This window comes from Lonchura striata, chromosome 30, assembly GCF_046129695.1.
Source record: "Lonchura striata isolate bLonStr1 chromosome 30, bLonStr1.mat, whole genome shotgun sequence".
NCBI classification, from domain to species: Eukaryota; Metazoa; Chordata; class Aves; order Passeriformes; family Estrildidae; genus Lonchura; species Lonchura striata.
This window is the reverse complement of record NC_134632.1, coordinates 4,732,137-4,743,901: the sequence shown is the minus strand read 5'-3', so window position 1 is coordinate 4,743,901 and position 11,765 is coordinate 4,732,137. Positions and strand designations below refer to the sequence as shown.

The window sequence follows — 11,765 nt, the reverse complement described above, 5'->3', positions numbered from 1 at the left end:
AGGCCATGTGCATGCAGGAAGCGCAGAGGAAGGTCTTGGGAAGGGAAATCCCACACAGGTAGGGCTTGTTTGGGTTTTGACTCGTACAATGTACACATACTCTTATTTTCTATATGTGTATGGTTTTCCTTTTCATTTATTTTTGCTTTTTTTGCAGTTCTTTGTGCTGCAGGTGTTTGGTATTTACTATGGGGTGGCAGTAGGAAAAGATTTTGTCCCTTAATTTGCATATACAATAGACTATTTGCATAATTACTCATTAATAATTATTCTTCAGTGCTCCATATGGGAGTAAGTGGGGTGGAGAATAATAGTAATAATATGAGAGGTGTTACTCCAATCTGGAGCACTATTTATGGGCTTTTTGCACTATAAATAAAAAGAAGACAAATAATAGCGTCTGGTGCAGAAAATGCCATTAATTAAAAATTAAGTTTTTAATTTATTTAATTCTAAAAGTCTGAACAGAAACTGCTCCAGGTGTCAGACCGAAGCAGGCACCTCACCGGACCTAAAACCCCACACGACAGGCGAGCGGGATCCAGGGCGGGAATGGAACCGCGCCGCGAATTCCCTGGAAAAGCAGAAAATCCCAAAAACCCCGAAAATGTCATTCAGCCCCCCCCGGCAGGAGCCGGGTGGTGCCGCCCGCGTCCCCCCCGCGCCCCCCATGGTCTCTCCCACCCTACCGGCGCAGCAAGCCCCGCCCCCTCCCGCGCGTCGCGGCTGTGCCCGCCTGCGATTGGTGGATCCGCGACGCCTCGCGCGCAGCGGCCAATGGCGGCGCCGGGCCCGGCCGGAGCCAAGATGGCGGCGGCGCGGGCTGCGGGCGGGCGGGCCTGAGGCGGCTGCGGGGGCCGCGCCTTGCTCCGCGCCCGGGGCCGGCCGGCCGGGGGTCTCCGCTCCCCGCCCGCCGGCCCGCCGGGCCCGCCCCGCCCTCCGCCATGGCGGCCGAGAGCGGCAGGCAGTTCTGGAAGCGCAGCGCCAAGCTGCCGGGCAGGTGAGCCCCGGGAAGGGGTGTGAGGGCCGCGCCCCCCCTGCGCTCCGGCCGGGGAAGGCGCTGTCACCCGGCCTGGTTCGGGGGCTGAGGGGAAAGGTCGGGGGTGCCAGAAGGATCTGGCCCGGCTGCGGGGCTGAGGAGCTGGTTGGGGGTTCCTCCCTGGAATTGGGGGGATGCCAGGGCCACCCCAGGTGTGGGAAGGTGATTTTGCTGCGGGAAGGTTCAATGTACAGGGGACAGGGGCAGGGGCAGAGCTGCTCCCCCATCTGTGGGACAGGGCAGGCGGTGTGGGGCTGCGGGGACGCCCTGTGTGCCCCCTGTGGGAAGCAGGATGGAGGGAGCAGGATGCCTTGGAGGCCTCTTTGGGGCAGGTCAGAGCCAGGGCTGTACCCTCCTCCTTCCCACAGCAACTGAAGGAAACTCGTCCTTCCCAAAGTCCTCAGGGGTGTCGCCTTGGGTGGCAGCAGCTGTGTCCCAAAGGGGTGTCCCTGGTAACCCTAACATTACCCTGAGCTCTGTGGGATGGCGCTCCTGGTCCCCCTCTGCTCAAGGGGAAGGACTTGGAGGGCTCTGGTTATACCTCCCCTGCCTCGGTTCCTCTGGCTGTGATGTTCCTCTCAGGGATGGGAGAAACAAGCGAAATGAGTGATTGACATGGTGCTTGGGAAGAAGAGGCTGGTGCTGATGGAGAGGCTCCCTACAGCGCCTCGGGAGCAAGGCTGATGTGGAAAGAGGGCATCAGCCTCTCTGTGGAGGCTTCTCAAGTGCTTTTCCTGCCTGGTGCTCCTCACTTTTGCTCTCATTTGCCTTATCTGAACCCTGCCCTTCGCCTCCTGGGGTATGGGTGCAGTCTGAAATGCTTAGTAAGTTTTAAATCCTGCTGGCCCAGTTGAATATCTCTTTCTGAAGTGCTTTCACTCATCTGCTTGTCATGTGCAGCTCCTTCAGGTTGGCTGAACATGTCTGTGGTAAGCAGAGGGAGAGCAAGGGGCTCTGTTCCTCCTCTGCTGCCCCTGTGGGAGGAGAATCCTGTGCTTTCCCTGGGTTATTTCCCAGCTGTTCCTGCCTCTTACCCGAAGCTGTCAGCCATGCTCTCAGCTGGTGGTCGTGGACAGCACCTTCTCCTCTTCTCCTTTTGGTGACTTCTGAGCTTTCCTTGGAAACTCAAACCAGGTGAACCGGTCTGGCCGGCAGCCGGGCCTGCCTGAGACGCTGCACGGGGAAGGTTTTGGCAGTGCTCTCTCCTCCTCCTGCCTGCCTGCTTGGCAGGTCTCCTGCATCCTTGTTCCCTCCTGTGTGCTGGCTCTTTCCAGGGACAGCCACCAACAGGTCCTCAGCAGCCTGATTCCGAGGGTGAGGTGGGATGTCCTTCACCCATGGTCACTAAACATCAACCTCCCTTTCTTCTTTTTTGTCTGAGCTTTGAGAGACCCTCCTGTACAGATTCTTGGCTCTCTCCTTTCTTTCCCCTGACAATCTGGCAGAGGGAGGCTTTGTAGGGACTTGGATACTGTGTTAGCTTCCTTTTCCATGACACTTTGTGTGTTTGGTCACTTAGTTGTATTAGCTTTTATTTGCTGATAAAGTTTATTTGCTTTTGCTCCCTGTAGATTTAGGGTGGATTTTAGGTGTAAGTTTAGAACTGGTAAATGCTGTTTTGTTTTTACAGCGCTGTCTTGTGGCTTTTTTGCACTGGGAATTTTCTGCCTGGTAATTTTCTAGGGATGTGTTGGCCGAGTGCTCTGGCGTATTGTGATGTGTTGTTTATTCCCTGCTCTTTAGAGAGATGGGCAGGCAAGGTCTGCTGGGGTTATTTAAATGCTGTTTTAAAAGGGGAGAAACAGCCTGCTGGAAGTAAATGTGTGTGTGTCCAGTGGCAGTGGTGTTTCAGGCTGTGCTCTGCTGCAGTGTCAATAGCCCACACCCTGTGATGATCCTGGGAGGTGTCACACAGGGAGCACAGCCTTTGTACCTCACACCATTGGTCACCCCTTGTACCCTACACTGAGCATCCAGGGAGCAGGAAATGCCTGTCCCAAAGGGTTTAAACTGGGACAGAACAGGGCACTCGTCCAGTCAGGCTGGGAGCACAGCTTAGATCAGCTTGAGATTCTTCTTGGAGAGTGTCTGGCTTGTAAGGCTTCAAGAAGAGCTGTGTGCAGGTGGCACCCTCTGCCATTGTGTCAAACATTGATTCAGAACCCCAGGAAAGGGTTTCCTCCCCCAGCACTGGCTGCCCATCCCCTCCTCTCTCTAACACACATCCTTCATGGGTCTTGTGAAGCCCAGGCCTTCCCAGGCTGGTCAAGCAGTTCCCCTCTGGCAGCCTGTGGGTCCCTGACAGGGAGGAGGAACCTTGCTGGACATCCTGGGACAGTGTGAGTTTGGTTCTGGGCATGGGAGAGAGAGGCTCTGCTGGCTGCTGTGCTGCAGGGAGCTGCCACACGTCCCTGGGAAGCAATGCTGCTCTGGAGGGCTTGTTCTCACTCCTCATCATCTCTTTGCTATGTCCACGTGGAGGTGCCTCTGCTTAATTGCAGTCCTGACTTCCAGGTGCTCATTAGTCATCACATTCTGTCCTAGGCTTAATCCTCGATGGATAAACTCTGTGAGGACTTCCAGCCACGAGGGACAACCACTGCAGTGGTGAGCCCACCCCTGGCTGGGCTGCTCCACCAGGATCTCTCTGTGCTGTGGTTGTTTCCAGCCTCTTCCCTGGCTCTCTGCATCTCTCCCCTGCCAGCTGGACCTGTTGCTTTTGCATCCTCAGCTTGTTCCCAGCTGCACCAGGCTGCCATCCCTCTCTTCTGTGGCTGGGCTCTGCTGATTTTACTGCTGGGCACCATCTGCAGCTCCTAGAAACCAGGCCAGCTCTATTGACCCAAGAGAAGCTTGTTCCTTGTGTGCCAGCTCTGAAAGGGCCTTTGTCTGTGCCATGGCATTGCAGGACTTGTTTTCCAGAGGTTCTTTTCCAGGGTGGGGTGGCTGCGAATAGTTCCTCCAATGCAGGTGGTAAGTCAGGATCCCTGTCTCACCTCCAGGGTCTGTAAAAACAGTGATGAGCTTTTTTTTAGTAGCTCCTCTCTGAGGTGATGCCCCCCTTGTAGGGCCTGGAGCCCTCAGGCTCCTTGTCCCGTGAGTCCCAAGAACCAGGGACCCAGATGTGGTGACTCATTTCAGGCCACATAGGAAGTAGTTGATTAAACTGGGATTTGGACCTGAGTCAAACCACGTACTGTACCAGGAATTCCTCCTCCATGGCACTGGCTGTGATCCTGAGAGCCAGCATGGGCTTCAAACCCTCGAGTACATTTATGGAGGAGCCCCAGGGTCACTGCCTGGAGCCCTTCCCTGTCCCACAGAGCCTGGGAGGGTGAGCTCCCCAAACTGGAAAAGGGAACAAGTGTCAGTGTGTGCAGCAGGTAGACTGAGACACGTGGCCACGTGGAGTGAGCTGGTGGTGCAGGAAAAAGCAGATCTCAAATCCCAGCTCAGGCTGGACTGGGCCTAAGAGTTTAAACAAGGCTTCTCTTTGCTACTGCAAAGAGCAAATCTTCATCTGCATGTGACACTTTGGATCTAAGGCTTGTAAGTTAGAAGGTTTGTGAAGCTGCTTTTGGGCTTTTATTCAACTCCTGATAGCAGGCAAGAAGCATGACCCCAGTTTAGGCTGAGATTATTTGTTGGACCTCTTTTTACAGCATCTTGGATTTTTTTCTTTTCCCCTTCCTGCAGCATTCAGCCTGTCTATGGAGCACAGCATCCTCCACTGGATTCCCGGCTCACCAAAAAGTAAGTGTTTAAAAAATAAGTGTTTAAAAAGCAAGTGTTTGTCTCCTGGAGATGCAGCCACAAGGCCTGGCAGCTCTGCTGTAGGTGGAGGTCTCCAGCATCCCTGGCACTGTGATACTGCAACAGAGAAGGACAGCAGTGCAAGGGGTGTGGTGCTGCCTTGAGCTCTGTGGAAGCTTGCAGGGAGAGATTATCTGCTGGTGCCCTTTATGGCCAGAAATCCATACAGTAACACCCACATCAAAGGAAACAGACATTTTTTTCTTTTTTAAGCAGTGTCTGATCCTTCTGCTTCTCTTTGGAGCTGGAGGAATTAAGAAAGGGAGGTAAAACTGCCCAGCAGCTACAAGGCTGGAGAGCTGCAGCAGCCTTCCCATCAGGAAAAGGCAGAATTCCTGGTCTGAACTGCCTCCTTATCCCTGTCCCGTGCTGTGTAGTGGTAGAAGTTCCCTGCTTCAGGTGGTGGACTTTGGCTCCTGTAGCTAAAGAGTAAATTCCTTCTGTGCCTGAGGAAAAACCCAGGCTGGCCTGGCTGTGGGAACAACTGCAGCTGTTTGGGGAGTGTCCATGGAAGGAGACCTGCTCTGTCTACCCTCTGACATGCCTCTCTCCAGGTTGCAAGGCCTTTTTTTGGGTGTTAATCTACCTGTTTTGTGTAGGGTGGGGAAGGCAGAGCTGGAGGAATTGTACCTGTCTCCCATTTGCCCTTCCAAGCCAGGAAGGCTGGCACCTCTCCAGCTGTGTGCTGCCACTGTGACAGCCACTCCTGACAGTGGGCAGCCCAGAGAGACTTAACATATTCCTTAGGTCTGGGAGGAGGAGCAGGGAAACTGGAAAGAGGGATTGGCTGATTGGAGTGAGGGCGTGGGGAAAGGAAAGAAAATGAACTCACCCAACAGCAGGGCTCCTGTTCCTCTGGCTCACAGCTTCATCAAGGACCGCTCCAAGGCCAGTGGGCTGCCCATGAAAAGCAAGAAGGCCTCCAGCTTCCACGAGTTTGCCCGCAGTACCAGCGACGCCTGGGACATCGGGGATGATGAAGACGAGGACTTCTCCTCCTCCTCCTCGTCCTCTTTGCAAACTCTGAACTCTAAAGTGGCCAAGGCCGCGGCAGCGCAGGTCCTGGAGAACCACAGCAAGCTGCGGGTGAAGCCCGAGCGGTGCCAGCCTGCCCTCGGGGACCTGCCCACCAACTGCAAGGTCATCAAGTCCAGCAGCGAGGCCCAGCTCTCCAGGACCTCTGGTAAGAGCCATCTTCAGGAGCAGCCTCCTGCTCCAGTGCTCTCTTACTTGGCCACTGAACTCACCTCCTCATTGCTACTCCCAGTGTGGGCAAGAGGCTGTGGCACAGCCCGTAAAAACGACAGAGGCTTTTTCTTTCTTTTAGTGTCCTGTACTCCAAGGAGCCATTTTCAGAGGCCTGGCTTTAATGCTTGTGTCCTCAGCTGCTCAATAGCCTGCATACAGGCATGTCTGCCCCAGAGTATTCCATGTTCTGGGTGCTATGTCAGTTTTGAGATCTATTCAGTTCTTGCTGAGACTTGCTCACTGTCTGCTTCCAGGGTGGTTTGGTGTGCTGCTCTTAGCAAAAGTCTGGGTGAGGTCATGTTGACACAGCTTGAGCAGGGAATTGGGCAGCAGCAGCCCCTGTTCACTGCCTTGTCTGCCTGTGCACTGAGAGTACCTCAGGAGATGGCACTGGCAGCCCATCAGCTCCTGGCTCTGCACTTGCAATTAGCTTGATTGATATTTGGATCTGGAGAGCAGAGCAGATCTGAATGTCAGTTCTGCCTTGTCTCCTGTGTCCTGTCCACGTGTGGAGTGCAGTCTGATCAGAACAGAAAGGTGAAATCTGCAGTGTCTGACAGTGGCTGTGGGAGCGAGGTGGGGTTGGAGAGGTGCAACCTCCATCCCCAGCTCAGTGCAGCCTCTGCTCCTTGCTAGAGGAGGCCTGTGTGAGGAGCCCCCTGCAGAAGCAGCAGTCCCTCCCCCTCCGGCCTGTCATTCCCCTTGTGGCTCGAATCTCTGACCAAAATGCCTCCGGGGCTCCCCCCATGACCGTGCGGGAGAAAACGCGCCTGGAGAAGTTCCGGCAGCTCCTCTCCAGCCACAACACCGACCTGGGTGAGTGGGGCACAATGAGGGTGGGCAGGGGAGGGCACAAGGGGCCTGCTGCCTGCATCAGGTCTGCTTTGGGGTGGAAAAAATCACTGCCTGCAGTTGTAGCAGATGGGTGTTTGCAGGAATCGCCCTGTTGGCAAGTGTCCTCCAACCCCTCCCTGTCTGTCCCTAATCATTGCCCATCTTGCACATGATGGTTGGGGGCTGTCTCTGCATGAGAATTGAGGTCCTGGCACACTGGTGACCCTCCAGCTCCCTGTTCTGTGCCCGAGCTGGGCTGAAATAATCTCTGCTCTCCTTGCAGCAGACCCACATCCCCAGTCACTGCTAGTGTGGGAGCCTTCCTGGAGGCTCATTGTCTCCAGAGCCTGCAGGAGCAGACTGGGCTTTCCTCTCCTTCTAGGTGTAGTGGTGCCTGGACGTGCCTAGGATCTAATCCATTGCCACCACTGTCCGTTTGCAGATGAGCTGAGAAAATGCAGCTGGCCTGGTGTGCCCCGAGAGGTCCGGCCTGTGACCTGGAGACTGCTGTCAGTAAGTACCAGGAGCTGTGACACCGGAGTCTGGCGTGACTGTGCCACCTCAGGGACAGTGCTCCTGCACCTCCCTGTGTCCCATAGCCAGCCTTGCTTGTATGTTCCCAGTGCCCAGGTGAGCTGTAGGGTTTTTTGATCAGGGAGTGCCATTGCTGCATCCTCTTGGAGCTCAAAGCCCAGACTGGTGTGGGCACTGGGTGGTTCACTCTCTTTTGGGGAACTGGACCTGATGAAGTTGAGTTACTCCAAGCTCAGGGGCTAGGAAGGCCAAATTCCATGAAAGCTCTTTCCCCAGCTCCCGGGTTGTGTGCCTGATGTTTGTGCACAGCTGGCAGGATTTCGGGGCTGGTGAGGAGGGAGGCTGTGCCCTGAGCTGAGCTCTCCCAATGCAGGGCTACCTCCCCGCCAACTCAGAGCGCCGCAAGCTGACCCTGCAGCGCAAGAGGGAGGAGTACTTCGGCTTCATCCAGCAGTACTACGACTCCCGGAATGAGGAGCACCACCAGGACACCTACAGACAGGTAGGAACCCTCCTCCTGCCTGCCTGCACATGAGCAGAGCAGACTGCAGATGATTTTCTCAGTACAGCTGTTATCTGTAGCCCTCACTGTGCTTGTCAGCTCTTGCCTGGGGGAACACTCATGGTGGATTCCCCTCTGTTAGCCTGTGACAAGTCATTGTGCCCCTGGAAAGTGCAGCTGGTGTTTGTAACCCACCTTCTTTTCCAGATCCACATTGACATTCCAAGGACCAACCCACTCATTCCCCTCTTCCAGCAGCCACTCGTGCAGGAGGTAAGGGGGGTGAAGCTCCTGCCCTGCATCTGCCATGGGATGTGTGTGTGGAGTGAGGCCAGCACTGCTCCTAGGGAGTGAACTCTGTGGGGAAACTTCCCTGCCTGACAGCTCCTGATGCAAATACCTCCTGGAACTGTCTGGTCTTGTCCCACGTTTCTGAAAGCCATCAGACTTGGAGCTTGGGGGTTATGAGATGATCTCTGTCTTGGTGAGATGTAGCCAAGAGCTGGAAGAAAACCTGAAGCTTTTGAGACAAATTGAAGGTGTTTGAACCACAACACAGGATAGTTCTGTTTTGCTTCAAAACCTCTTTTATGGGAGCAACCTGGGCAGGGATGGGTTCCAGAGGTGGCCAGGAGGTGTGGGCAGCTGTCCTCTCTGGAAAGGAGCTCAGAGTGTGTATGTGGTGTGTCAGAGCACAGGGGGTTGGGGCAGTCTGGGAATGTTGGTGGCTGTGACTGTGCTGATACCTCATCTTCCCACCTGATGTTCAGCCAAGGAGGCTGCTCTGCCCTGTCCTGTGGATATTAAGGTGCCTGGGTCTTAAAAAGTTCTGTCTGCATTTCTTCAGGTAGAGGTTTTGATGAGGAGCCTGGGCTGTCTTGTCTGAAGAGTGGGCTGGCCTGCATGTGGGATCTGTGGATGGCACAGGACTTTTATGCTTCTAAGATTACCTTCCTGCTACAGAAAAGCCTGTTAGTGCATGGTCTGCACTCTTTGAGCTTAGCAGTTATGCTTTTCTGCCTTCCCTTTGTGCATGGCTAATGCAGGTACCTGCTTTTTCCCTGGTTCTTCTCTAGATTTTTGAGAGAATCCTGTTTATCTGGGCCATTCGCCACCCAGCCAGCGGCTATGTGCAGGGCATCAATGACCTGGTCACCCCATTCTTTGTTGTGTTCCTCTCTGAGCATGTTGGTAAGTGACACTTGCTGCTCTAAGCATTCCTGACAGTGGGGCTTGAAGTGGTGTGAAATGCTGGCATGAGAAAAACTTGCTCTGCTGGAGAAGAGGATGATGATGTGCTCTTCCTTCAGAGTACCTGGGCCAGGCTGGAGTTATATTTTGACCTCTTGCTGTATCTCTGCTCCCTGGTTGCTTGCCAGGATTGCTGAGCCTCTGAAATTGGAAATGGGCCAGCTTAGCCCTGTTATTCAATCTGATTTAGTGGCCTGACAGCAGCGTGGTGGGTGCTCTCTTCCCAAGGAGAAAAGGGAGGGAACTGCTGGGTCAGTCAAGCCAGGAGGGCCAGCCCTGTGTCTCCTGACTTTTAGAGTGTTGCAGTGCTCCTGCAAAGCTTTGCCTGATAAAGCCCCTGGGGTTGTCCGATGTCCCTGGTGTCCTCCATCTCCCTGATGCTCTTCTCTCTCTTTTGCAGAGGAGGATGTGGAAAACTTTGACGTGACAAACCTGTCCCAGGATGTTTTACGGAGCATCGAGGCTGACAGCTTTTGGTGCATGAGCAAGCTGCTGGATGGGATACAGGTGAGCCTCTGGGGCCACAGGAATTCCTTTGCCCTCGCTGGGGTGCCAGTGTGGTTGTCTCCTCTCCCCGTGTGTGTGTGTTCTGCATGCTCCAGCATTAGGGAGGTTTTGCTACTTCAGTGACTTTAGTTTCCTCACTAAATATGTTAATCTGTGAAATCCTGGGGAGATGAGTGCTGTGCCTGTCCAGGTGGTCCCATCCTGACCAGGGAACTCACAGCAGGCAGACAGTCCCGGTGCTCATGAGCCCTGTCTCCTTGGCTCATGGGAATCTCATCCCAACTGTCCAGCTGCTGATTTGGGTTTGATCATTTCTTGTTCAAGCTGCTGCTTCTGACTCAGGGCCTCTCCCCACAGGACAATTACACCTTTGCACAGCCAGGGATCCAGAAGAAAGTGAAAGCCCTGGAGGAGCTGGTCAGCCGGATCGATGGTAGGCGACACGGGAGTCCGGTCAGGTTTGTCACAGCAGAGGGAGGCCTCCTTTGGGAGAACTCTCAGGGCAGGGTCAGCCAAAAACCCCCTGGTGACAGCACAGGGTGAGGAAAGAAGGAATTTGGGAGAAAAAAGCCTCCGCCTGAAAGTGTGTGAAAGCCACTGTGCAGTGAGCCGCGTGCAGGAGCTGGGGCCCTGTGAGCCCCAGGTGTGTAAGTGAAATGTGCTGTTTCAGAGCAGGTACATAATCACTTTAGGAAGTACGAGGTCGAGTACCTGCAGTTTGCCTTTCGCTGGATGAACAACCTGCTCATGAGGGAGCTGCCCCTGCGCTGCACCATCCGCCTCTGGGACACCTACCAGGTATGCAGGCTCCACTGACCTCTCTGCTTGGCTTGTCACTTGTGTCCCTGTCCCCACGGGGACAAAGGTCTGGCACCAGCTGGGGTGCTGAGGGACACAAAGCAGTGTGGCCCCAGGATGTTTGCAGCCAGCTGGACGATGGGTGCCTCACACCTGTGTCTGGGGGGTTGTTCTCCAGCTGAACTGCAGGGGTTCACCCAGAGTTTTGCTGTCCACAGTCAGAGCCAGAAGGATTCTCCCATTTCCACCTGTACGTCTGTGCTGCCTTCTTGATCAAGTGGCGGAAGGAGATCCTGGATGAGGAAGACTTCCAAGTAAGACCCTGAGGCTGGGGGTGATTCCCTGGGGAGGGGATGTAGAGGGCAGGGAATTGCTCTGGTTGGGAGCCCAGTGTGGACATAGCCAGCTGTCAGAGCTGGCTTCAAGATCATCTGGTCTCAGGAGCTTTGCCTGGAAGTAACTTAAGCCTTGGTGATAAGGGCAGAGAATGGAGCTGTTGGAGGGTTCAGACATCCCATTCCAGCTCTGATCAAAGTGTTTGCCCTCCTGTGCCCAGCTGTAACCCTGTAACAGCACCCTTATTCCAAAGGCCTTAGGCTGCTTCACTGGTTCAGATCTATTCCCAAACACATCTTGATGTTGTCCCTGAGCCTTTCAGACCTGCAAGTGTGGTGAGCAAAAGTTACTGAGCGCTGCTGCCGCTGCTCAGGCCAGCCCCAAGCCCGCACCGGATCCGTGCTCTGCCTGCAGCCTCTCCAAACTAAGCATCTTCCCCTCTTCCAGGGCCTTCTGATGTTGCTACAAAACCTGCCCACGATACACTGGGGTAATGAAGAGATTGGGCTGCTGCTGGCTGAAGCCTACAGACTCAAATACATGTTTGCAGATGCCCCAAACCATTACCGCCGATAGGTGCCCAGACTGGCTCCTCTCTCCTGTGCCCATCCCTTGTCCTGGCCCGATCTGATCACTGTGGCATTTTTGTCATCCCAAGTCCTCGGACACTCCAGCCAGCAGCTGCTCTTTGCTGTACAAAGCTCACCTGAACTCTTGTCTTAACTCTGAACGTGTGCCTGTCTGCCACTCCATGCGCCTGGATGTGCCATTTTGACGACTCTCAGTATTTCACTCCGTGCTGGTGGCTCACACCAGGAAGGGAGGCTTCAAGGGGCCAAGAGAGAACATGGGGGAAGCTTTACAGATAAACTGAGCCAGAGACGAAGCCCTCCTGTCCTCTGC

General features: G+C 54.6%; 1 protein-coding gene across 3 annotated transcripts; it reads left to right on the top strand.

The window, feature by feature from the left end:
• The first annotated feature begins 905 nt into the window (after positions 1-905).
• TBC1D22B (TBC1 domain family member 22B) lies at positions 906-11,611 on the top strand. Of its 3 annotated transcripts, none has more exons than XM_021536023.2 (13): positions 906-1,000; positions 4,736-4,792; positions 5,719-6,035; positions 6,737-6,916; positions 7,377-7,447; positions 7,842-7,970; positions 8,178-8,243; positions 9,047-9,161; positions 9,622-9,728; positions 10,086-10,161; positions 10,399-10,526; positions 10,745-10,840; positions 11,310-11,611. In XM_021536023.2, exons 1-13 carry the CDS (start codon positions 945-947, stop codon positions 11,436-11,438), a joined length of 1,527 nt encoding a protein of 508 aa, XP_021391698.1. In that variant the 5' UTR covers positions 906-944; the 3' UTR covers positions 11,439-11,611. The 3 variants fall into 3 exon arrangements, with proteins under 3 accessions (XP_021391698.1, XP_021391697.1, XP_021391699.1); XM_021536022.2 differs by having other exon boundaries at positions 5,695-6,035; XM_021536024.3 differs by lacking the exon at positions 906-1,000 and adding an exon at positions 3,937-4,012.
• The last annotated feature ends 154 nt before the right edge of the window (positions 11,612-11,765 follow it).